Source organism: Corapipo altera, unplaced genomic scaffold (genome assembly GCF_003945725.1).
Source record: "Corapipo altera isolate COAL_440 unplaced genomic scaffold, ASM394572v1 56, whole genome shotgun sequence".
NCBI classification, from domain to species: Eukaryota; Metazoa; Chordata; class Aves; order Passeriformes; family Pipridae; genus Corapipo; species Corapipo altera.
The window spans coordinates 10,814,660-10,842,486 of record NW_020884896.1 but is presented as its reverse complement, the minus strand read 5'-3'; the positions used below and the strand labels follow the sequence as shown (position 1 = coordinate 10,842,486).

The following is a 27,827-nucleotide window of genomic DNA, read 5'->3' as shown; positions in this document are numbered from 1 at the left end:
CTTTTTTTTTTTTTTCTTTTAGGCAAGTCCAGTAAGGAAAATAGTTTTCTTAGTCATAGATGAAACTCAGTATTGTTAACTCTGATTCTTCCCCAGCAGTCCCTTGTAGGCTTGACCAGGGACTATTTTAAGTAAGTTTTATATCTCCCCAATGCTTCCAAGCTAAGAAAAATTTGTTAAAGCTTTTTAAAAATAAAATACCATTCTCGAAGAACCTTTAAGAAAAAAAGCACCACACATGAGGAAACGTGTTCCTTACCTGTTATGCTGTTACAGTCCTTTACATTATTAAAAAAATTAAACTGCCCTGTTTCAGAGACCCTACTTGCTCCTTTACTGTTCCCAAGGCTCTCTGGCTTCAGAGCTACAATGTATCTGAATAAAAGGATGGCTTTAGAAACGGGAATATTGTTAACAGAAGTTTAAAACCAGGCTAAACTTCAACCAAATAAACACTAACGAACTATAAAGACATGAAAGAGCTTCCGGAGAAGTAATCAATACCGAAATGTTGACTGGACTCATTTCCCATGGTGAACCATGAATATTGCTAATGCCAGAAAATAGTTTAAGATGGAGCTATTTGCCAGAAGTAATGGGAAGAATATTTTCATATCCACTGCTACACCACTGTACAATTTACTGTAAAAATGGTAGATCACTGGCAGATCAGGGTATTTCTATTAAAATATTTTCAGTAACTTTGATTTAGCCTAAGAGAGGATTTGGCCTGCCCGAGCTAAGTCCCCCAATGCCAAGTTACTTTTCTACCTTTCAACTGACACTAAACCTCCTCTTGAAAAGATGCCAGAGACCATCTGCATTCTTGAATGACAAAGGTACTGGGATGTACTTTGGTTGGTTTCACTTCACCAGACTGAGTGACAAACATGCAGATATTCACAGGAAATTTATTAAAAAAAGGCCTTTATTGATGTCATGCTCAATACGTTCATAAAACAACCATTTATTTAAACAACTGTAAATCTGACTTATGAAAAAAATATATGTCTCACTATGTCACAGTATTTGTAAGAAAATAAACTTAACAATTTTGTAACTTGGCCTTAATAGTATGTACTTATTTTCTTAGAGGATTGCAAAAGAGTATAGAGTACATTAAGTGGGAGAAGAGTGAACAACTGATCATTTATTAGTTTAACCAAATAATTAAATTCACTTTTGTGAGCTAGCTACCAACTCTAAAGAGTATATAAAAAGAAGGAATATAAACATCACCAACGTAACTCTGAAACACAAAATCAAGACCATACAGTAACTAAGAAGGCACTTCTGGTTTCTGATTCAAGTAAGCATTTACAGTTTTGGCAAAACTCCTCACAAATAGAAGTTAAATCTAAACATACATTTGTTAATGGAACATATAATTCTATCATTTCAACATTAAATTTTAATATTTTAAAACAAAGCCTTGCCATTAACCTTCTGAGAGTTCAAAAATTCTGAATCAACAAGCAGACATTCTCCTTTCTGCAAGCAGAAAAACTGCAATACCACTGTTTCAGACTGTTCTATCAGTCAACTGTCATTTGCAAAGCAAAAATCTTTATAATGGCACTTTAATAAGGCATCATCCAATTAAAGTTTGCCAATCTTTTACAAGGGTTTTGAATTTCATTTTTCTACTTGTTACATTTACATATTGTTCAGGTAAATCACCTATAAATATTGATTTTTTAATATATTCATTTTATGCTAGAGTGACAACTAAGTAAATTGACTTCCAGGTTAAGCACAGAGCAACCATTAGCCTTCATTACTAATGTTCATTAAAAGGAAATTAGACTAAGAAACACCCTTTTAAATGGCTACAAACTGTTTGTCACTGGACATACCCAATAATATGATCGTCTTTGGAAATTTTCAAGGAGATTATGGTTCCATGAGCTAGTAGTAAAAGAGAAGGAGTCTCATGAACTTTTGTTTTATTCTTAATTTACAATCTGCTTTCTGCAAAAAACCTTTATGGGTCAGGAAGGTGATTCTCAGAACTTGTTTAGTAGCCAAAAATCATGACAGCCACACTAACGGAAATAAAGATACAATAATTTAGAGTTGTGTAATGTGCAGTCAACCATATTCTTCTTCCTAACAGCTGTCAGGCTGTCCCCCAGCATTTATTTCTTTAAAATACTGCATATTGTCCATCCATCAGATACTCGAGCTTATACAATATAAAAATCTAGTGTTATTACATTTCTGTTATTAAAAATGTATTGACTCCTGTTTATAGTCAAATCTCCACCCAACACCATATCCTGATCTTTCATTGTTGGCTGCATTAAAATACACTTTCAGAAGTAAAGTTCCTTCGTGAGCATAGAGACCACGCAGGGAATCTGCTTCTTCTCACTGAAGCGTGGATCATCCGACTGGGATTCAAAATTGGTGGCAACCACATAGTTGACCCGTGTGAGGATCTGCATGATCTCAAGTTGTTTTCCATGCTCATTTAGCACAGAGCACAAAGACTGCACAAACCAGGAGCCTCTTCCAGGATTTCTCCAGGAGTAATAACCTTACAGGAAAGACAAGTAAGAAAGTACAGGGGATTATTTTTACTCTTTTGTGTGAAAGATTCTGGGCAAAGATTAAAAATCCATACAAAGAAAGTTTAACTCTTATCACTTGTGTCACATATCCTACTTCATTAGAGTTGAGAATAATGTGTATTAACTCTCCAAACCTCACACTACTAAAGCACCATTCTACATTTTGGCATTTGGGAAACTGTGAGAAGTAAAATTTCACGGGTTTCCTCTCCAAGAATAAGTTTTGTGCTGTAACAGTTCCTCATCCTGCTTTCATCACATATTCAACACACTTACTAAACTGGGACATGGAAGGACAGGATTCCGAGAAAACAGTATTGCCTTTGCCATCTGTAATCTCCCATTTCCTATGCAGCCAGTGTAAAATGGGTGGACACAACACACTGGCCCAATGTACACTGGGCCTTTGTGTTTTGTCCATCAGTGTACAATGTGTCATCAATAAGGGCCCATCTACAATCCAATCAGTATGGATGATTGGCTTCTATCTCCACCCTGACTTTCTTTTCTTTACCTGGCACTGTGGAATATGCAAATAGGAAATCTGCTTCTACTGGGATTTTGTATCTCGGGTTGGCATCTGTTTCCAGAGTGTCATTTGCAGGTCCAGAGTCAGTTTGTATACCTTCATCAAATTCAGAGCCTCTGCATGCCTGAAAGCAGAGAAGACAAACAGAACTTGTCCAATAAGGAGAAAAAAAAGTGTTATACCAATAAGTATTCATCAATATTTTTAATAGATTCAGTTTTAAGCAGTATTTTGCATGTATTAGAAGCAGAAATGCAATTCTGGGGGATACCTAATTGTTCAATGATAAAGTCACTGGTTTAACCATTTTAAAATATACATCCCATACAGTAAAGGGAGGTAAAGGTGTTGAAGCTCAGTTGTTTGTCAAAGCGCCAGGGGAGCATTAGTTTATTCTAACCATGATTACTTTTACTAGTCTAGAGTCATTCTCAGAACTCAATTATTACATAATGCCTTGTGCAGCGGGACTTTTTAATATTTTTCCATTTATTTTTTTTATTCTTAATTTTCTCTTAATCATGGGTTCAGCTAAAGGGCACACTGGGACAACAGTCCAGGTTGTTAAGTTTCAGCTCTTGATCAGTAGTTTGACTGACAGCTCTTGCAAAAGAATAACTGTCTGACTGGCATGTGTAACAGGGTTGGTTGCCTTTATTAGGATAATTTTAAAGGCTATGAAGTAATCATTCCAAACTTATAATTAAAAGAAACACCATTTTAGTAGCATGAAGAGTCTAAAATAGACACAGTTTTCACTTCGAGGTTGAGGATTAATTGATGGAACAGCTTAGGGAAAACCACATCTGCTGCAAGTCCTATACATATATAATAGCATGATAAAAAAGAGACTTCATCCCTGTGGTATGTCAGTTAATAGTTTGAAATAGTGGTCTTCACAAGTTTAACTAATATGCAATTATTATATGATAATTTAAAAATGCAATATAAGTTTTTAGGCTACAGAGGAAGGGAAAAATATTTCTTTAGCAGAATTCAGTAATCTGTAGAGGCAACCATAATTCAAAGAGACATGGACAGTATTACTGCTGTTGATAATCATGTACTGTCCTTAGCTCTCTCTGCACAAGAGGAGTTTATCTTTCTGCTTTGAAGTTCATATATTACCAGGAGAAACCATGTACAAAATTACAGTGATAATGTTCTTTACATCTGTGAAACTTGTATATAAATTACCTTTTAAAAACAAACAATACAAGTCACCCATAGACAACTTCTCTTAGCACATTTTTTTCCCAACACCTCCAGCAACATTCAGTAAATTAACCTACGAGGCTCTTCTAGAGCAGACAACCAACAGAGCATGTTTTCCCCACTGCAGCAGGTAGGATACTATATTTACCTTAGGGCTATTACCTGAATGAAAAATAATTTGGGTTTGCCTATAAGGCTTTTACACTTGTCCCCTCTGAACAGCGCAGTCAAACTCTTGATAGCCATGGGTCCATCTGTGCCATAGATGAGTCCTTCTTCCCCATGGCTCAGAAGGATACAGGCAAAACAAGCGGCATCACTGTGATTCTCCTCAGCAGCTACGAATAAAATACTTCTTAGTCAAAAGGCAGCAACATTTTAAACGACAATTATATTTAGCAAACACATTTTTTTGAGACTAAATATACACTGGGCCTCTACTGGAAGGCACGGGAAGGAGTGGATAAAGACCCAGTTTTTACAATGTGATGAGTACCTTGAACACAAGGATACATCCTTTGCTTGACTCTGAGTCTGGCCCACTGGAATCAACAGGCTGGATTCATTATCTAATATGACAAGGCTCTTCACCTAACACCCAGGACAGGTGATCACAAGAACACTGTGCATTTCTGAATTCATGCTGGAGAAAGAGGTAGGGAATTAAGCCTAATCCCTTCAGAAACCAAATCCTTCTATACAGAAAATTGTATGTACGGGGCTTAAGCAATCTGTTCTACTGTAACCTTCTTTGAGAAGGCAGAAGATTCAGTGACTTCCAGAGGTCTTTTCCACTCTAAATTATTCTATGATTCTAAATTTTTACCTTGCTTCAGTAATTTCTCCATATCATCACGACTTCGGTCATTGTACGTATAAACCTCAAAACCTAAGTTTTTAAAACTCTTAGCCAGATCTCCAGCATCTTTATCAGTGCCATTGCGTGTACCCATTCCTGCCGGAAAACAAAGAATACGGTTGACTGCACGTTACACAACTCGAAATAATTCACGTGTTCAAAGGTAAATTTTTAGGTTTATAATTGGTAAACCTAAACAATGTCATGGTGACACGTTTTTAAAACAATCCTCCAACAGCAAAGAGAACAAATCGTGAGACTTTAAAAATAATGCAATGTTCAATGTAAACACATATCTTATCCTGAAAAATGCTGGCTTGCCTCCAGCACCTTGCAACATAGACCTCTGTGGATTATTCATCTCCTTTGGGTTTTGCAGTGTAACACAGGCATACAGCACCCCATGGAAAAACTGTTGAAAAGAGTCCCTGTGGTACCCAATAAAAAGAACTGATATATAATCTTTGCAGAAAACAAATCCGTGTGTTTGCCAAGTGTATAGGAAAAATCCTATAAAGCTCATTATAACACAAGTATATGTCCACTTTGAAACCATATGTGGTCTGAAAAGTTAAATGCAAGAGTGTGAACAGAGCACAGTTACAGCTATTACCTTTTGTAGCTCATAGCTGTAGCTCAGGGACAGAGAATTTATAACATGGGTTGCAGATGCCAAAGTTCAAATTTTAACAACACAGTCCTAAACTCTGGGATAAAGGTTTAGTTTGAAGTTGGTAGAGCAAGGAGACATGGTCTTTGAAACATATACCTCAAGGAAGTTGAAAAGAGTTACTCTAATGTAAGTTTTAAAGAACAGGAAAAGTTTTAGGAACAACCATTTATCAGAAAGGATAAATACATTCATTAAAATTCCATGTCCTAAAACTAAAATGCATATTGATTATGCTCTCTAATGTGTATCTTCAAAGGAAGAACATTACCTGTTTTGTCCTCAAAATTTTTGTTGTTTATAATAATACATTTACCAACTTTCTTGTAGTCCATATTATACTGGAATGTGGGTGTAACAATTCGGTATTGATTACTGAGGGAGGGCTTTGGCTGCTCTTCTTCTCCATTCTTCTTTTTTCTAGGTGAACCAAATGAAATTATTGTTAGTGACCGGTCACATGCATGGCCTATTTATCGTAATTCAAACCATTCGTGCAGCCCTACCCAATGTTTTTCCTTCTCTAATGTTTGTTTTCTTCCCTCAAGGCATAAAGATCTTGTGATTTCCATGAAGTGATTAGTGTCTGTGGTTGGATTCTGATGAGGTAAAAAAACTCTAGAGTGGACTACAGCCAACACCAGGATACGCAGATCCTGACCCACAGATAAAAAAAATGTCCCAAACACAAAGTCAGACTGGCAATAACCTTTTGCAAACTGTTTCTAGACATATTTTACTTTTATTATAAGTAATTAATGACAAACAGATTTCCCGTACTAACTATTCCAAGCACATAAAGACATGCTGTTTACTCAAAGGTATGGTAAGATTTGTTTAGTCAGTCACCATCATCCCTGAATTCTCTGAAAATTAAGACCAAGCAGTAGGTAGTTTCTCCTGATAAAGGCTACAAATGTGAGCAAGTCATGTGTTAATTTAGTTTGCCAAATAGCATTCTGAACTCATGCAAAAGCTATGCACATTTCAATGTAATCATGAATACCTGAAATTCACTTCAAATAAAACCCATGAAAAACCAGCCCAAACCAAAATGAATTATATTAATTGGTTATATTAATAAATATTCTCTGGTTATATGACTGTGTACTGACTTTTCTGCTGTGTATGGGAGTCTTAAGATTGTATTAGAAAGAGATGGAAAGGGATAGCACAAACATTAGTCACCAATTTATTCTAAATGAAGTAATAAAACTAGATAAATGACAGCCAGCATGCATGCCTGATGTATAAGCATGAGGAACTCATCAGTACTTGCTTTGAGAAGTGGACTTCTGGTCCAGTCAGGTGGCTTCAGTTGTCGGTAAGATCTCCTCAAGCAGAACTGAAGCCAGTGAGAGTCTATAAAGGGTCTGATTCAACCTCAGAATTATAAGCAAGCTTTGGAGCAAGCCCAGTTAGAAAGAATGCTCAGAAAAGGGCAGGAGAAGTTACTGGCATCTCTCTTATTTGGTCCAGTATCCTGCTTTCAGTAGTATTTATTGCTGATGTCTGAGGAAAATACGACCTACTTTCACAGCACAAAGAACTGTATAATACAGTTGGTTTTAACAAAATTAGATTTTTTCCATAATTTCAATTAATTTAGACACTTTCACTCTTCTAACTCTGACATCTTTCTAAAGAATTACTAAGTTCTTTGCTTCAATAACAGCATAGAGACATGAGATTGTTGTGAACCAATTAAATGTTGATTAGGTAATCTATTTTCTTACCTGCCTGATTTAACAATGGTTGTCTTTTAGCTTTAATTGTATTTTTTTATTACTAATGGACAAGACTAATTGGAATCTATAATAATCCTTCTTTAAATGATTCATCATGTATAAATGGTACTGCAATTCAATTTTAAAACAGCTTCTTCTTATCTCTGAGTGTTGTCATGTTCTGTTATACAGGGCCAAATTAAATAGCTGCACCTGGCACTCTCTTTACATGTGACCATCCTAATATCATCTCCTCTTTTAGACTTCTCTGAGAGACTACAAAACAAGACATTGAATCATATCTACTTGAAGATTTTGTTTGATACTCTGGAAACACATGTTTTTTTCTTACAAAATGCAAGTATCGGTATTCTCCTTGCATACTGCTTCTTGAGCACTCTGGGAGTAATAATTAAGTATGCTTTGCCTCAAGAAAAGATTTTAACCATTTTCAAGAACTACTCAGAGCTGTATGATGCTAGTATTACATCTGGCTTTCAAAGAGATCTTGGATTCTTATTTTAACGTAAAATTCCCCCAGCCCTTCATCATTAGACAGCACTCTGGCAAAGAGAGAAACAGAAATTTCAAAACAACAAATAAGCACTCAGGTCAATAAAGAGGCATTTCCTCAGTCCACAAATTCAAGTTTCTACAGATTTATCTGGCTTCATTGATTTCCTGAAAAAGCTGTATGACTAACAGTGGCTGTAAAAACACAATAGGATATTTTCAAGGGGATTGTAGACACATTTCTGTTTATGTCCAACTCATGAACAGCTGTGAACACTCGGGACAGATCCACATGAGCAGTATGGCATCATGTTTGCACTGTCTGCTGTCCTAAAATGCTGGAAGTAATCTAATTCTAGTCCAGAAATCAGGCAGCCACATTACCCCACAAAAAGCCTCACTGAAAATAGCTGCTGGGGTTGAGTGGCGTAATAACACAGTCACACAACTTCTCTGAAACCACTTTACTTCTGAGTTCAATAGTTTGCACTCATTCATGCAGAAATACTCGTGAGTTTAAGGGATGTAGCTACTATTGCAGGTATTCTCAAAGGCACGCCAGAGGCTCTGTGATGGTCAGTGTCAAATGTCACAGACAAGCCTTGGCAGCACAGTAGTGCACACAACTATAATTTCCCCATTCCTTTACAGAGGTTTCTTGAGGCTTTGTTCTAATGATTCCTCCCAAGCTGAACAGGTTAATGAGATACTAAAAAACCACAGCATGCTTTGTAGGGTTATGCCTATCATTTCTTTACTGGCAGACAACAAAAAGTTCCAGAAATCTTTTGGTATCAGTCCAAACTGAATGAATAAGGAAGCAAAGGTTGCGGAGTGTACTTATCCTGGGCCTCCAGTCCAGACAGAAATTCTTTTTTGAAGATTCTGTTTCCTGTGCCAACATAATGCAATATGGGAATTGCCTGACTGGAATAAACTGACTGTATAATGTCCACCTCTTCAGTTTCAATAAGCTAAATCAGACCTTGTAAATAATGAGTCCTTAAGGGAAATGCTCTGTCAGTGACAGGCTGGCTTATGACTGAAAGCCTAAAGCTTTATTTTCTTAACTTTGAACTAGACACCTGTAAATATAAATGTTTACTGCTGTTGTTTTTACTAAGCTTTCTAATCACTGTATTTTCTGAAAGGGTTTCCATAAGTTAGTTATGTGCTGTTATTAAATGTCTTAAACTACGTGCCCTCAGTTTTATTTCATTCTGCTTCTCTGACATCCAGTGTCTTTTATTTCCCTCTTTTGGGAAATAAAAATTTGAATTTCATGACTGTTAACTCATTCTTCAGCTCCTAATTACAACTGTGCCATAACTCCTCACTCCACTAGTGGTCACTGATTTCCCTTAGACAGAAATATTTTTCCTATCAGTGCTCTCACATATTTCATGTCCTCCCCCTTCGGTCAAGAGTTCAGCAAAAGTGAAACTCCACTCTGGCACTCTCATAGAGCTTGCACATTTTCACCCTTACAGTGTGTATAATTCCAGGCCTTAGGCTTGACAACAGTATGTCTGGGAATGTGATTTCATCAAGTCTAGACTCAATCAGTGTCAACCCTATGAAAATTATTATCATCAACTTCTCACTTTCCAAATATAAACCTAAAGTTATCCATACCATTTATCATTTTGTTGTTGAACTTTTAAATAGTAACAGTCAAATTTCTTATCACCATGAGTGGCTAAAATTCTGTCACAGTCCATGGAGATATATCACTTGCACCTGTAGTGGACTTGATTGTCTACAGGACTGCTATCTATCACAACAAATTTTCATTTTTCTTATACTTTGAGTAAATTATGATTTCATTATGATTCAAACTTTAAGGATAAAAATACCACTAATAACATTTAACTACATCTAAATATTATCTAGAAAAAATAAAACAAAATAAAGCAGTGTGTCTTAGCAGATGAGATTTCCTCTCCTTTGGCTTCCTTTCTACTGACACCTTCCTGCAATTCTGGTTTGCTGTAACTACATGGACTCCCCTTGGAAGAATACCAGCATAATGTAGGGAAAGTTCTCAAGAGAAGAGTGGAAAAAAGGGAAAAATTAGGAAAAGAGTGCAATCTCTAGGGTAGATACTGCTACATCAATTCATTCAATTAACCTCAACATTAACAATAATTAAAAAGAGGATGATAATAAATGACAGACAATAGAGCTCTGTGACAGCACACAGAAGAAACAGCTCTCCCTGAAAATAAACAGACACTTAAATAGTCTTTCAGGTAGAGGATTAGATGAATAAAGACAAATTTTACAATCATTACTGCCCAATCACAGAATGGGAGGACTTTCCTCTTTGTTTGGTTTTTTTTCTGTTTGTTTGGTTTTCTAAGAGGAAGTTAATGTCTCAATCAAAGTGAACTCTAAAAATGATTTTGCAGATGGATACCCAGGCTTCGAAACTCTTATCTCCCAGCAAAGTTAGGGACTTTTGTTGCTGTACTGAAAAATGTAAGCAGATAACAAAAATTCTACAGTTATGACACTATTCAGTTTAAGGAAGTTGACGTTCAGAGATGGGTGGAAAAGGCTATACTGATTCCATTCATTTTTATTTCAAGTGCACAGACACAAAAGAACTCTGTCTTACTCTGCTCTATGCAGTTCAGTAAATTTGAGTTTTATTTGATAAGGAATATCTCAGAACATTATGATAGTTTTTACTCTGTCCTTAATACAATGTGCAATCATATATAATTTTTGAATGACTATTTTAAAAAGAAAATTTGCCTTTAAAAATATGGTGTCTCTGAAAACTCACTATTTCAGGATCCCTTCTAGAGTCCAAATGCTTTTTGGCATTGGAGAATAGTTCTATTCCAGTTTCTGTCACACTGCCAGCCCGTCTGTTGAGTCCAGGTAAGATTACAGCAGTGGTACAGTGACAAAGTGCACAGGACAAATATTCTCAGGTAATCCATCAACATCCACCAGGACTTTCATACACTTCTTGTTGTGAGATGCAAGGCATCTTAAAACTGCAATGCTCTTTTTTCTGTTACAAACAACTGAGACGTTTCTCTTGTGATTTTTACATTTGGGGACCTCTTGATAGGCTTCATTTAAATAAATTCCTCATTAAGCTACAATATTGTGGAGTAAGTGTATGGGACAATACATTAGTTTTAAGATCTCTGAAGAAACTTACATAGCCTGTATTGCTGATTTATTTTTATGCAGTTTGTGTGGCTCTAAGCTGCTTTTTCTGCCTAAAAAACCCCCACTCCTTCCAGTATAAATTATGTTAGTGACTACTGTTCATCATAAGCGCTGTTTGCTGGGGAAAAATCCTGGATTGGACTTATTTACTTAAATAGATAGTTAAAGGATAGACAGAAAACAATGAAAATGCAAAGAGGAATGTGTTTGAATTCACAAATTTAAAATTCACCAATTTAAAGCTATTCTTCAAAAAAGTAAACAGAATTCATAAATCAGACAAATATTTTCAATATTTCAATATATTCAATATTTTGTTCTATGTTTCTATCTTAGCCTCAATAACTATTTGTCTATTTGTATATCTGATACTTTCGCATAATCACACATTAGTATGTCTTACTTCTAGATAACCTTCTCTCCAAACCATCAGCTTTAACATTTTTATCCAGATTTAATACTTTTATGCAGTCTAATTTCACTGTATTTAGTACACCCCTAATTACTCTGCACTCTCCCCTCCTTGATTTTCTTTTTAATCTTGAAACCTATTGGCAATAACAAACAAAAGACACTTGTTAAACTTGACTAGAGCTTTTTAGATCTTAAGTTCTTTAAGGCAGACTCTTTGTTCTTTGTCAGATCCGTTTTGGTAGTGTCATGTAGATTTAGAGCTGCAAGCAAATAATAGATTACCCTGTTGCCTTTTCCTATTAATATTGCATCAGGTTGGCAGCAGCAACATTTCTGGACAAGAAGAATGTGTCACTACTTGAATTGTCTTTTATAAACATGAATATTCCTTTGCTATTGAAAACCAGAAGGCATAAATTATATGGTATAAAGACTAAATCACAAGGTCTAGACTAAATACCAAAACTGCATTACAGTGCATTTGAAGGTGTGATCCTGGGTCGCACACTGAGAAGGCAACATGCTGGAACAGTAAAGGAAGCCTATGGCAAACTCTGATGAGCCACTGCAAAAGACACTGGCATTTCAGAGACCTCAATTCTGTTTCCAGTCTGTCACATGCTATGGTCTCACAAACCTTTTCTCCTGAATATACTCATATGACAGGTGCAATTTTCATCTCTTTTCAGACAGATAACACTTTAACACAGACTCTTTTGAAAAACAGCTCAATAGCTGAAACAAAAGTCTCCTGAGGAAAAAGAGACAACACACTATATAGAAAGAAGTTCAAGTAAGTATTGCATACTTTCAGTTTCCCTACTGAAAGCTATTAGCAAGTGAATACTGAATTTGATAGATGAGCGCCAACAAAATAATCAGTCCTTAGAAGGCTTTTTCTAAAATATATTCCAGATAGATGTCAAAAGAAAATTTTAAAAATTTCTAATATTAAATCAATGTCATTATTTCAGTGCAACAGAAAGACTCCATTTAGAAGAGAGAAGAAAAGTGGTTGTACAAAACTGCACATAAAAGCTCCTCAATAACATCTAAACATTAGTTCACCTAGTTTTGCATACTATGGCAAGCAGATGTCTCACTCAAAAGGCATGAAAACTGACAGCTGTGATTTAGAATAGCACATAAATGTAAACAGCACAATACAACACACATAGAGAATATTAAAACAAAAAAAACAGTCGAGTGATCCTAGATTTCTGTTCCCTCTCTTGGTCTTGTTTTGCCTGTTAAAAAAATTTAAAATTACAGTGAAACATACTAAACTGATAATACTGGAGTCTGAAGTTCATATTTATCAATGACATACAAAGTCTGTGCAGTCCTTGCATATTTTTATGCTATTCTGGTGAAATTCCTAAACTTTGAAAGTTAGTTTTGGGAAGGGGCAGAATAAAGGGAAATGGCCAGTGTGCTTACTGGAACACCACAGTGATGAGCACACTCCACTTTCCTCTTGGGAACAGGCCTACTAAAAGCAACAGGACTAGTCAGGCAATAAAACAATGACCATCTGTAAATGTTATCAAAAACAGGGCCATAAGAATTATTTACCCTTCAGTTTCTTTTTGAAAAGCCTTTTGCTTGAATGAACCTGAAGCTAGGAAGCTGCTAGGGCAGCACCGCTTGTTCCTTTGGAAACCCATGTCCTAGGCTCTTCTAATAATTGTAAACACAGTAATTTTGAACAGAATATATTGCTGTAGCAGTCTTGAAAGAAAGGAGTTAGTTAAACTACAAGATTATTTCCTTGAACTTATAATAATAATAATAGAGATAATAATAGAGATGGGATGGACTTAAACTATCATTAAAAAATTCTTTGCCCAAGACTGCACTGAGTTCATTTGTCCAGTAAAACCACATCATACTAAAAACCTACTTTTGTTCTTGTTATGACTTATGTAGCAGTACTGTTACAGATTTCACAAAAAAATTGCAAAATAAAACATTTTAATTTATTTAAAGAAATCCTTGTATTTCCCTTAGTTTCCTGTAGCATGCTATATCACCTCCAACAGCAGAACGCAAAATAAAATATATTTATTATGGCTATATGCTTGCTTTGCTTTGCCCAATGAACTTTGTTAAAAGTATCAAACAAACCAAAATGTTCAACAAGGGGGATATGTTCTGTTATCCACTAAGACTCAACTGATTGTGCTCTGGATGGAGAACTGAGTGTAAATTGTGCTTCTACGGTTGAGTACCATTGGGAAAGTAACTCCATATCTCTGGGTCTTAGTTTTCCCATTACAAAATGAAGCCTAAAAAAACTTATTTTATAAAGCAATAGAAGATAGTATGGTTTTTTCCCATGGGGATAATAGTGGTCAATATTTTCCTGGAAGGAGTGGCTGGTACCCCAGAGAGCTGTGCAGCTGTTAAGAAGGACCTTGACAGGCTGAAAAGATGGGCAGAGAAGAACTGTATGAAATTGAAAATAAGAGTCCAGCACCTGGGGAAGAATAACCTCATGGACCACCACAGGCTGGGGGTGACCTGAAAGGACCTGGGGTTCCTGGTGGACAACAAGCTGTCCCTGAGCCAGCAGTGTGCCCCTGTGGCCAAGAAGGCCAATGGTGTCCTGGGATGCAATAGGAAGAACATTGCCAGCAGGTCAGAGAGGTGATCCTGTCCCCTCTACTCAGCCCTAGTGAGGCCATATCTGGAGTGCTGTGTCCAGTTCTGTGTTCCTCAGCACAGGAGAGACATGGAGCTACTGAAGCAGGTCCAGTGGAATGTGGCAAAGATGATTAAGGGACTGGATGATCTCTCTTATGAGGAAAGGCTGGGAAAGTTGGGCCTGTTCAGCTTCAAGAAGAGACGACGTAGAGGGGACATCAACAACATCTGTCAGTATCTGCAGGGAGGGGTCAGAGGATGGACCAGGCTCTGCACAGTGGTGGCCAGCAGTAGGACAGGAAGCAACAAGCAGAAAGTGATGCACAGGAAGTTCCACTTGAATAGGAGGAAGAATTTTACTGTGTGGGTGACTGTGCACCAGAACAGGTTATCCAGAGAGGTTTTGGAGTCTCCCTCTCTGGGGATATTCAAGAACTATCTGGACACAGTCCTGTGCAACGTGCTCTAGGATAACTCTGCTTGAGCAGAGAGGTTGGACCAGATGCCCCACTGTGGTCCCTTACAATCTTACCCATTCTGTGATTCTGTACAGTAAACTAGAGAATAAATTTAAACCCCACTATTTTGTACACCTGTACAATGTTTATGTCCAGTGTTTGAGTTAGCTTACTGACACATGCCTCCTGGAAAAAAAAAATCTGTGAAACAAAGGCATTCTTATTGTCCACTGTGGAGATTTACAGTGGATCTCAGTCCAGAAACAAACTCCTGTCTTTGATTCTTACACATTAACTTCCCTGAAGAGAGAAAACTGCTAGTACCTCCACATGATTATTTAACATCAGCTGCAAGAATGACAGGGCAGCAGTTCACAGAATATGGCATTCCCCCAAAGTATCTTACAGCTCCAAAGGTCTCTGGGACCTTGGCTTAACAGGCAAGCTACCACAGCTCATCAGCTGAACTACAGCAATGGGTATTTGTACATTCCTTTGAAAGCACAATCCGAAGTGTATTAGCTTGTATCACAACAAGGCCTCCCCTATCACAAAGACATACAACTGCAACAGTCTCAGCTGTGAACAAAACCAATTAGTGAGCTGCAGTAATAGTGCTGATTGTAGTAACTGACTCACCTGAGTGTGAGCACACTTTTCATTTGATCCCTTGCAAAGCAAGCCACAAACAAAAATTCACTAGTTTCTACACCCCTGCAGCTTCTGTTTAATATGCAGAATATCTTTTAGATTTATACTTAATTTTTTTTGAAAAAGATCTATTTATGGATTAATTTATGAATAATTTGCTTAGAAAAAGGGCCTCCTATCTTCTGATCTTCCATCACTTATATCTTCATATAGCACACTATATATTTGTATAGTACAAGCAAATTATCTTTCAACTTTAGTTAGAGGAACTAAATACATTTTAAATCCCTCATTATAAGACATTTTTCAGACTCTCTTGTAGCTTTTTTGTCCCATTTTAGTTTCAGACCCATCTCCACTTAGGAGGGAGAACCTTCTCTAAGAACCTGGAAAACAGAGAAACTAAGTCCAGGACAACTGAAAATTCATTGTGTAATGAAAAGAGTTGAGCTGTTTGAAAGAACAAGGCTCAAACCACAACTTCTGGTATACTTTGTAAACATCTTTCGGAGTTCTGATAGTTACATCTAAATATGTCTTCCTCTCCTTTTAATTATGTGCCAGTGATGGCCTTAATATAATTCAAATCAAAACCATGGCTGCAATTTTATTTATTATATACAAATGAAGCAGACTAAGTTCACTGGGACTAAGCCACCTGCACTTTGTACAAAAGGTTTCAACACAGACTTATGTCTAATATTGTCCACACTTCACAACAACCAAAAAGACACAAAAGTTAAAAAAAAAAAAAGGTAGCAGAGCCCTAGTCTTTGTGCACTTAATATTTTAAGTATTGCTTACAACCTACATGTCAATTTTGTGGTGTAATGCCTGCAAAACAGAGTAAGTTCTAAACTCTCAATCATCACTTTGTAATCCAGATTCAGCTTCCCAATTAGCTGCACGGTATCTACTGTGTAGGCCTCACAATATTGTATCCAACATAATAGTCAAATAACATTCAAAAGATAATTTTTTACAAATAAAGAATTTTGCTTGCTGAAAGGCTTTCTGCTGATTTCTAGAAAACCTGCACGTACATGGGTGTTCTGGAAACTGAAATCTTGCATGTTCATATCCTAGGCAATATAATGTACACAGGCAACTGACAACTATATGCAAAAAAAAAGAAGCTTCTCTTACCTATCATAGGTACTAAGAGCAGTTAACAGGTATATATGCACTGCTTGGAAAATGACTCAAAATAAACCAACCTCTTCAAATGCTCTTTCTCAGAGAACACTCTGGAAAGGATTATCAATTGCAAAATGCCAGTGGGGTTACAATTAGCTTGCTGTAAGCACTGAAACTGAACTCTTTTTGAGTACCAATTCATGAGATTTCCAAACAGGTGGCAGAGAAGGAAGGAGACGAATAACACTCTACAGTACCTTGGCTCATCATCAAATGGTACTCCACACTGCATCTGAAAACAGCTTCAGCTTGTCCTCAAGAGGAAGTCTAATGTTCTTTGCTAATGCTAGGAGCCCACCATGCTCAGGGTTACATTGCAGAGTGAAACAGGGTGCTCTGTGTGCTCAGGCCCAAGGATTCGCATGTGTCAGCAGTGGGTCACGCTGGACTGTTCTGTGGGGCTATTCAAACCCCCGGAGCCATCACCCTGCAGGCTGAGGTCATGCAGGCCTGAGCTACCTTTGCTGACAAGTGGAAAACACGCTCCCATCGCCCTGATTCTATCACTGCTCCTAAATAAGAGTAGAGAAAAATAGAGCAGATTTTGAGATGGAGGTGGGACAGCAGACTTCCCTTTGTGATATGTCCTTCTTCCTTTTGATCCACCATTACTACAATATTTACTCAATGAGTATTTCTAAGAAAACAATGCAAATTAACTTGCATAGTTTACAAAACCTCTATGTACTTTAATTCATAGAACTACTTCCTAAATATTTACCCTTAAACAGTTTTGGTTTATTATAAATTTGGCTTAAATTTGTTTGGATTGCTTTGAAAGCTTAAACATGACACCACATAATAGCTGTCCTCCAAATGTTGTACAATACAGCCCAGAGTTTGCTGCACTGAAGGAAATAAATTACTACACTAAAAAGTAATTTGGGTACTTGACTGTGATTGCTGCAGATACTGTTCCTGGATAACCCAGTGTTTGCTGTTCTTAACAATATAAAATCTCTAAGGAGCCTAGAAACAAATGTTGACTGTGGATTAATGAGTTCTGTAATTTAGACTAGATACTATTTCAAGGTACTTGGGCATTTCCTATATGGTGCATCCAGTAAGTGTCTGAGGGAAAGTACAAGTACCAACCACAATATCCACTTGTTAAATACTCCCACAGTGTTCCCAGAAGTCGAATGCCAGATCTAACAAACATTGCGTTAACAAAAATAAAAAAAACCCTTTTGACTTTGAAGAGAGTAAGAAAAATGAAACATCTCTGTTGTTCCATGTTACAATCTCTTTACTGTCTTTGTAAGAACAGGCTATAGATTACTTCTGAAATTTTATGTTCAGTGCTTTGGGGTGAACATAAAATACAGATATTTAGCTTTTGCTAAGCAGAACCAACATACTCCAAACAAAATTAAAATTACATTATGATAGATTTTGGAGTTATGACAAATAAAAGGAAAGATCATCACCCTTTTACAGGACAGACTAAGGCACAGAGTGATTTGCTTAGAGACATAAAGGAATCATGAGGCTGAAACAGGTCAGTTCAGATATGTGAGTTGCAGCCCAGAGCATAACTTCAGATAATGATTCGTCAGCTGTTATTTGTTTCAAAGTAACTTGCTATTTTTAGTCTGTCTAAGGATAAAAGAGATACTTTTCTAAGCAATAATTGAGAGGTCTGTAATATTCTGACACCAAAAAACCCATAACAGAACTGCATTTTTAATTTTAAAATTGTGAAAGTTACAATAAAAAAGATGAACTATGATTCAAGGAATCATCTGTATTTGAACACACTAATTTTAAGGCAGGAACAGTTGATATTCACACAGTGGAGGCCAATACAGTTTCTTTGTAAACAGACATTACTAGCAGTAGCACTTTTTCTACAAAACAAGTAATTAATTTATAAGATCAGTGTGTTGGGTTTATTTCTCATTACCCTACTCTGATTTGATTGGTAATAAATTAAACTAATTTCCCAAGTCAAGTCTGTTTTGCCCAAGATAGTAATTGCTGAGTGGTCTCTCCTTGTCTTTATTTTGACCCATGAGTCTTTTACTGTATTTTCTCTCCCCTGTTCAACTGAGATGGGGAGTGATGAAGTGGCTTTGGTGGGTACCTGGTGTCAAGTTAGGACAAACACACCACAGATCAGGCCCACAGTTTTGAAACGGTCTAAAAAATAAAAAATGGACAACTCTGGAAAACATATGCATCTGCAGCACTCTGAAACTGTTCTTTGTAAAGTTCTACCTGCAAAGCAGTTTCTTTTACAAATCATATAAAAATAAGCTGTTAGCAAACAAAAGTGGATGAAAAATAGCTCCCTAAAAGAGCAAGGAACAACAGAAGAGCACAGCTGAAACGAAGACAACTTTCCACACCTGTTACAACTCCAAAGCTGAGGTTCAGCTGACATCGAATCTCAAAAATGAATATTTATTCTTTGACGGATGAGGCTATTTATTTTGGGGAAATATGGCTATACTGAGAGAAGGGCCAAGAAGCTAAAATAGACAGCTTCAGTAACATCTGTGCTTCCCCACTTGGATGCACTGTGACCCAAATAAACATTGGACACATGAAGAGAAAACTTATATATCCATGAATTGTTTTCATCTAAATAGTAGTTTAGAAACGTGGTAGATATCATAACAATACAAAGATCACAAGCATTGAACTGTAGAAGGCAAGATGCACACTGACATTTCCAGGAGACTTTCAAGTTAAGCAAAACGAAAAGGCTGCAGTGTTAAACAGCTGAAGCGCTTTTGGTGACTATAAGGCTGTGTAAAAAGCCTCTCAAAATCCTCAGTGGGATTTTCTTACAGTATTTCACATGCCTCCATTAAGGGCATTACAAAATCTCACAGTTTCAGCTGTAACCAAATAAGTTACAATTCAGAGTTCTAAAATATATATCTAGATTATGTTTTCTGTTTCCAGGTGAGAAGGGGAATATTGATTGTAATACAAGACAGTAGGGCTAGAGCAGGTAAAAGTAACCAGAGGACAAATGGTTCTATACAATTAAATTAGAATAAAATTGGTACCTTGATACTACTCACAATCACCCTCTTCTATGCTATGTTTTGTCAATGAAGCCCATGAACAGTCAGGATTATTGACAGTGCAAGTTCAAGTCTAACGAGCCTCAGGAACTTTCAGATGCATCTTTTTTTTTTAAAAAACCAACTTTGATTAGGATTAAGAGAAACCTTAGCTCTACTTAATACAGTGGAACTGCAATTTTATTCCATTTCATGTTACATTATGTTTCCTGGATGCTAAAGTAAGTTTGCTGCTATCAATCTCCCCAAGAGTGTTGCCCAATAAAACTCAAATGATACTAAATGGAAGATATTAAATTACCCTGTGAAGAAGTGAGACTATTTGTAAAGCCTTGAAAGTGTGACAGGAGCACACACAGCATAGAAAACAAAAATTTCTATGGGAACAATTCTAATAGTTTCTAACTATTACATAAAAACAGATACAGTTTTGAAATTCTCAGCTTAATCTTTGTTTAACTGTGTTTTAAACTTTCGTTGTGCACAGACTTGCCAGAGTGTATCCTGCTATTTCTGCTTTCTGAAACAACTTTTTGCTCAACTGCAAGGCATCCTTATTTTTGTTCGCTCTTCGCAGCAAAGAAAATTGATACCCTCCTGCCATCTAGTGGCCAAAGAAACCCGGCACCAAACACTGCTGGTAGATGTTAATCCAAAACTTTTTCCAGCTCTTTTCCCCCACCAAACAGTTTTTCCTCTGCAATATTAATTAAGTAATAGCACTTTTTCAAAGAGAAGGAAATACATACATACAACAAAACTGTTGAGCAGCCAGAAGAACTTGCCTCCCCTGGCATGTTCTGGCCTCTGTGGTAAAGGAGGCTCACAGACTCCTCAGAAAGACATGCTGTAGTGAGAGTAAGATTTTAATTCAATTCTATTTACTGCTCTTGCAAGATGGATCTCCAGTCACAGCCAGAGAGTGACAAATTGAAGCTGTGAAGCTACTGGAAACAGCTGGTCTTTCTGCACAGCTTTAAATTCAGTTTCTCACCACTCTGTTCTCTCAAATTAAAATTGATGTGCTTATTTAACAACATAAGTTACTTGTTTTCTTATTGGACTTATATATTTTAATCAATACAAATGTAATGCAATGCAGAATTTCATTGAAAGTACTGCACAGCTGGTAAATAATGGGTTGCTAAAACAAAAATAAGGGACAACAAAATTGTAGTCCCTCTAAGCCTTTCTAGACATTTTATTTTACAGGTTCATGTTGCCAAAATGAAGCTTTGGCAATCAAGACACAGAGACACATTGCTTCAAGTAAAAGTACATCTATCCTACTATCTGGTACTGATTAGTAAAGAGTTTAAAGAAAGAAAAGAAGTTGAGTATAGAACCTATTCTGACAGAAACCTGATTTAGGAACATCTTGCACCAAAGATTTTAACATTGATATTCCCACTGGATTTTTCTTCCACAAATACATCTAATCTCTTCTGAACTTATCTAAATTCTTGACATGTGCGTATCCCATGACTTTAAGTCAATGGCATTCTGCACTATGTGAAAATCACATCTTACCAGTTGTTTTAACCCTATTGCATGAACTGTTGATTGAATGACCCCTAGATTTCCTGTGAGGCACAAAGAATGATCATTCTCTCTTCACTTTCTCCTTCATTACAGTCACAATTTTAGATCATATCCCATCTTCCTTTATCCTCCCACATGGTTCTCCTATCTTTCAAAGAGCTTTAGCTTTTATAAGACAAAGACCTTGTCACTGTGCTTGGATTTTTAAGACCTTCATTGTCAAGCACCTCATTACTCTTTAGGCAATCATCACCTTCAAGAAACTGATAGATTTCTCATTTTTTCCTACAAAATCCAAGTTGAAACTTCTCAATCACCTCATACTTAATCTGAGCAATTTTTTACTTCTGAACAAAAATGTTTCAAATTGTATCTTCAAGGAGTTCCCAAAAGATGAATGCCTCAAACTGATGAATAGCCAAATTATTTGAAAAATTTCTTATAGAAATAAAAGAGAGAAATGCTGATTATTGCCTTTGGGAATTATTAACTTTGAGTTGCATAATTTAATAATAGTATTAGTATATCGCCTCTTATAAAGAAGACCAATTCAAATATTAAAACACACATTTCATAATGTTTAAAAGAAACCTTTGAAAAATCTTTGGTAAGATATAGAAACAAATGTTACATTTATTTATTTTTTTAAATTAATAAGACATACACATCATGAAACATATTTGAAGGATAACAAGATGAGACAGAGAAAGTACAGAGATTTTCTTAACAGCACATGAAAAGTCTTCCAAGACTAAAGCATCTTCACTTCTCTCACAGATTTGCTACCCCTACTAAACTCATAAACAGCAAAAATAAAAGTATATTCTCCATGTACTTTCTCTGAATTACACCGTTCACTTGAATGTAAGCGTCCAACAGTAAAAAAAAATCGAAACCTTTCTGTAAATACATTAGCCTTTGCATTAAACAGCTCTTACAAAATCTCACTAAATCCAATGTGAAGTAGCCTTTTGCTTACACTCAATAGTATTTATAAACTTCGCATGCTCATTTCTCATCTTTTGCATTTTCAGTCACATCGATCTCATGTTTTCAGGACTACATCAAGCAGTAAATAGTTCTTGCTTCCTATTGATTTAATTAAAGCCTATGCTTCAGTGAGACTACTATGCTTTAGAATGAAAGGCTTTTCATGTATTCTGTAAGGAGTTACATCTCTAGACTTGGTGAGGCTTCTTTGTGCTACAACCTAGATGGCACATCCAGGCTTTAAACTAACTTAAATAGTCAGCAGGGGATTTCAGTGATGCTGCAGGTTAGCTGAGCTGAATGCAGTAAAATTAATGGCATATTTAATTCCCAGCTCCACCAAAGGGTGATGTTTAAGATCAAGGATTATAATTGATGCTAAATGAACTTAGTGGTCTCTTGACTGCCAAATAAAACTTATGGGAGATATTATAGGTCTTCCTACAGAGAGATACTATAGAGAAATGCTTTAAGGTACAGACCAGATACATTAAACTCATACATCATAAACCTTCTCCCTATCCAGACCATCTATGACATTGTGGACATGGTAAACTGAACACCAAATCCATCCTTTTTATGTTCCTATGGTTAGAAGGGTAGCATGACAGCTGATACAACAACAAGAACAGGAATAAAAGCAGTAACTTACTTTCCAAAAAGTGAGAATCTGCTACTTCTGTCTGGCCTTGCATCAACTACATCTTCACCTCCCTCCTGATTAAAGTGGTCACTGTGCTGATCTTCTGACATCTACAAATAAAAATGCAAGAATGTAATGTTTCTCAGTGAAATACTTCTATAAATCAAACCATTAAACCAGACACATGTGAGGTCGTTAGTTATATACTTTAAAATATTCCATCAAGTAAGAGTGTCTACAGACTTTTGGCCCTGAATTGAGATGGCATTGCACATGGTCAGCCGTTTGCATTGCTTTGTGGCAGTTACTAGAAGAACACGTCAAATACCACTCTCAAAAATGCAGATTAGAGCAGAGCTAAAATTAATTTTATGGTGAAAGATCACAGAATCATAGAATAGAATCATAGAATAAAATCACAGAATATTCTGAGTTGGAAGGGACACACTAGGATCATCAAAGTCCAGCTCCTGGCTCTGCACAGGACAGTCCCAACAATCACACCATGTGCCTCAGAGCATTGACAAAATCTTATGAGTAATTCCCAGATAAATTTTCATGGTCTGAAAAGAAGTAATTGGGATAAAAGCAAGGGCAACTAACATCAAAATATTTGTATTTGCAATTCTATCCAGGACTAAATCACCCAGAGAGCTCTGGTGTTTTCATTTACATATACAGTCAAATGTGCGTGTAAGCGAAAAAAACCCTGTGTTATCTTCCATAGATGGTTTTAATTTAATATAGATCATTACGCCGGCAGAAAACTACAAGAAGGAGTAATTTTTCTGGTAGCACAGTGCTCTGCACCAGCTCAGCGCAGGTAGAGAAGTGCAGGGCAGCTGGGAACGCAGGATTCCCAACTTCACTCCCAGCAGGATGCGCTGAGCCATCTTGTCCAACTCGGGCTCCAGATTCTCATAAGGAAAAGCAAGAGTGATTCCTACCCCTTCTCCATATTTAGGCTGAATAAACTTGCTTTTATCATCCATTTACTGAGACGACCACAAGTTTAAAGCCACCTTGAAACCCACCCCGGAGACTTTGCAGCAGCAGCTCAGGGGTCACCAGTGACTCCATGGCTGCCAGCACCTCTCCGGCCGGGTGGCTGAGGTTTAGGAGCACTCTAAGAGTAACTCCAGCTCCCAAAAGGTGGGGATCTAGAATCGGCTTTGACCAACAAATACGCTTTTTAATCACCTCGTTAAAAAGCAGGAAGCGAGGAGCGCGCAGGCCGCGGGTGGGGCAGTGCGGAGGAGAAGCGTGGGGGCTGCCCCGGGCAAGCAGATCCACGGCCAGGAATGCGAGTGGGAAGCCAGCGCCGGGACGGAGGTGCAGGGGGAGCGATGGAGGGGCCGCGACTGGGAGGGTGTCGGGGCCGGGTCTTGCCTTGGCGATGGGGTCCGGCGAGGAAGGACCAGGAGCGAAAGCGAAACCTAAAGCGAAACCTAAAGCGAGAGCGGCGGGTGGTGCCCCCGGGACGGCACCGGGGCGGGGCGACCTCCGGCGGCCTGTCCCTACCTCTGTCTCTGTCCCTGTCACTTTCCCTGTCTCTGTCACTATCCCCATCCCTGTCCCTGTCCCTGTCCGTTCCCCGTGGCAGAGGGTCTCGGGCGCATCCCCCGGGCCGTCCTCGCTTCCCAGGTAATGACGGCTACATCACAGCGAAACCGAAATTACCACTTCTTTAATAACTATGCCCCGACACACCCCCGAGAAAGAAGAGCCTTAAGTTTCATGGTGACACGAGATTGTCTAGATCTAAGGAAATTTTATCCCCTTGTATAAACTTCAGTGGCATTTCCCCATCTTCCCAATTATTCTGTGTGTTGCATCTCTGCTAATTATGATATCCTACTGTGTAGCTGTTGCATCAGGCCCAGCAGTCCAGTACATGGACTGAAGACTGGCACAGTCTTGCTAATTACTCCTGGATGTAGGCTCCGATCCTACAAAATCATACACCTACCCAGCAGTGTGTGGCGTTTAACATTCACTACCTGAAGAGATTTACATCAAAGAGACATTTTTCAGCGTAACTGCTTCATAATTGGCACAAAACACAGGCATGGTAACAAACAACCTTTTTCTTCACAACAGGTCACTGCTTCGATGTGGTGGAGGAGCGTCTGAGCAGCACAGGGCTCTTGCCGTGTGTCTGCGTGCTACCACTGGGACCAGGCTCTGCTTCGTGGGGTTGTGCCTGTAGCTCCTGGCTGGATACGTAGCCAAAGTTTTCTCCTGAAAAATCAAACAGAATCCCGTGGTTCCTCTCACGCCACCTGTTAGCTGCTTCTTTTCAAGAAGACAGCATCACTTCTAAATCTGTAATCGGTCATCATGGAAAACAGATACACTGGAAATGCATAGATCTTCAAGTACATGCATGGAGGGGAGAGTGCTGTCACCAGTGATGACTGGCAGTGGCACCTGACCTTCAGAATATCCAAATATGCTTTCCTAGCAATGTGTATGGGACTTATCTAGGAAATCCAGAAGCAACTGTCTTCTATATCTTGATGAAAATGTTTATCCATTACCATCCAGCCACCACAGCCAAATTAGCAGACCTTAGAAATGGCTTTTTTGTAAAGGTTATTGTATTGTTATCAAAAAAGTGGCCTGATAATCCTTGCCAATTTTCAAGAGTTTGCCAATAGAATTGGGTATGGGACACATCTGAAAAAATGGTTTCTTTTTTTCTTTTCACATTGGTAGCTGGCATTCACAAAGACAAAATTTGATTCCTCAATGTGCTGCAATACCTTTCTTCAGTATGTGTTAATTTTAATGCAGTATAAGATGCTAGATTTTTTTTTTCCCAAAATCTTGCTTGTTTCCAGTATGGAGTAAGGGAGAAATTAAAAAGACAGTAGAAGTAGGAGAAAGTTTCTTGCTTCAGGGCGTGGAGTGATTGCCACCTAGGGAAGGGTCAGGAAGAAAAAACTTCTCATGTGTAATGTTGCACAGCTGGCCATATGCATTACTGGGTAGGGGGAAGAGCCAGCAATGTGATACCTATACCATCAGCATTCCTTTTCTTATCCATGGAGACTCTCTACTCCCTAAAAACAATAATAATGAAGTCTTTGACTGGCTGTATGCATTGTAGAAAATAAGTGTTTAACCACTGCGTAAGCAGCTGCAGGATGACAGTGGAGAATGCCTTTGGGAAATCGAAAGGTAGATGGCAGGTACAAGGCTCGAGGCAATTGAATAGTACCTGTCTGGAATAATAACTGTGTGCTGTGTTCTGCACAAAGTCTGTGAAAACAAGAATGGGGCTTCACTGAGACCTGGGAGACAGGTGTGGGAATACTTTTAGGATGGAGGATTTGAGTGACTCACAAGGTGATCACTCCTAAATGACAATTGTTAGGTTTTTATATATTTTGCAAGAAAGGATGGATGGTTTTGATGTGTTATGGGGAATATGGGGGCAGCGTGGTGTGATTTGGCACACCATGACTTTATGGAATTCCATAGAATAATGCATCTCAGTCAGTTTGGTGTGTGTGTTTCGGTGGGATTTCTCTGTAATCAGGCAGAGATGATCTGTTGCACGTGCCATGTTTTATGAGTTTTAAACTTGGGTCTTTTTTATGTTATGATACACAATAAATTGGCATATTTGGACACTGGTAGTCTCATTGTGTGCACATGGGCTATGCTGTGCATGCTTTACACACATTTCTTCAAGCTTTCAGCTTAAATTGTAGCACATCCTCACCAGTTCTTTCTCTGCTCTGTAACAGTGATGCCTTCTTCTCCTGTTGGTTCTTTTTTCAATTTCTCTTTTACTTTGTCTTGCTCTATTAGAAGCATTTGCAAAATCCCTACACTCTTAGGTTTTCCTGACAGTGGCAACAAAGGGAAAGTGTAAGCATAAATCCTTTTAGTCATGAAATGTAAGCAGCTGTTGATTGGTTTCCAAAACAGTGAAAATGTAAAAACTGTTTGGAAGGTGGTTCCTTAGAAGTTTTTCTTTGAGTCTTAGGAGATTTTGGTCTTGCTAAATCTTTTCCAGCTTTCTTTCAATATTTTTGCAAGCTGGATTTGCTACTATGCTAAATTTCATTAGCATGGAGAGACTGTATGAGGCAAAAGACCCTGAGTCCAGGTAACTAATCAATCACGGGATTCAGGAAAGATTATAAAGAGGCTGATCTAGTGTTTGAAATTTTACAGGCAGCTTTTAACAGTGCGTAACACTCCCAGTTTGTGTAGTGAACCAGCACAAGTTTGGGGGTTTTTTTTGCAAGCAGAGAGAGGATAGGGTTGCCATAATCTGTGGTGTCTGACTTCCCGCTATTCATGTGGTTGAAAGGGCACAGCTCCTATTCAGGAGGGACAGAGGGGGTGATCTTGACTTGAATGTCTCTCACGAGGTTACTTTGTGTAACTAATGTGTGCTTTTTAGATTCAGATTGAGGATGCAGACGTGCTCCAAGTTTTCTGTGCAGTTAATTCAATGAATTTAAGGAGGTTGGAGAGGTAACAATGTTTCTTCCTACTAATTTGCACTTTCAAGGTACTGTCTCCTTGTACTTTATGTGTAACTACAGTACTTTTAAACCACATTGATTAAGGTTCTACTGTTAAGTAAAGCCTTTTAAGATTTTCATTGATATCAAAAAGCCTTTATGGGGCCTTACTAAAGGAGAAAAAAAGCCACAATGAGCTTTTAACTGAAGAGAAAATGTCTTGCTAAGATTTGTCAAGATAACAAACTTGCACCGGTTTTGTGATTTAATTCTTTGCATGATCAAAATGCAGTGCTTACTTTGTAATGAGACTGTACAATGCTTATTTTTCAATACACTCTCTTTTCTGTTAGCAACTCAGTGTTAATCCAGGGTGGTGAAGAACAGTCCAGGCAACAGGACAGTTTTGAGGTGCTTAGAAATGGGGAAATCTTCAATAGACTCCAGCAGAAACTGTGCACAATGGATGTGAGGGAAGTAGTGTGGCTG

General features: G+C 37.7%; 1 protein-coding gene across 6 annotated transcripts; it reads right to left on the bottom strand.

Moving 5' to 3' along the window:
• Nucleotides 1-929: 929 nt before the first annotated feature.
• On the bottom strand, nucleotides 930-24,394 carry CASP7 (caspase 7). Of its 6 annotated transcripts, none has more exons than XM_027648286.1 (7): nucleotides 24,376-24,394; nucleotides 22,864-22,964; nucleotides 6,118-6,266; nucleotides 5,144-5,272; nucleotides 4,480-4,655; nucleotides 3,088-3,226; nucleotides 930-2,539 (listed from the first exon to the last, which is right to left on the bottom strand). In XM_027648286.1, exons 2-7 carry the CDS (start codon nucleotides 22,962-22,964, stop codon nucleotides 2,316-2,318), a joined length of 918 nt encoding a protein of 305 aa, XP_027504087.1. In that variant the 5' UTR covers nucleotides 24,376-24,394; the 3' UTR covers nucleotides 930-2,315. The 6 variants fall into 6 exon arrangements, with proteins under 6 accessions (XP_027504087.1, XP_027504092.1, XP_027504088.1 ...); XM_027648291.1 differs by having other exon boundaries at nucleotides 22,860-22,964; nucleotides 24,376-24,393; XM_027648287.1 differs by lacking the exon at nucleotides 24,376-24,394 and adding an exon at nucleotides 24,244-24,300 and having other exon boundaries at nucleotides 22,860-22,964.
• Between the last annotated feature and the right edge of the window lie 3,433 nt (nucleotides 24,395-27,827).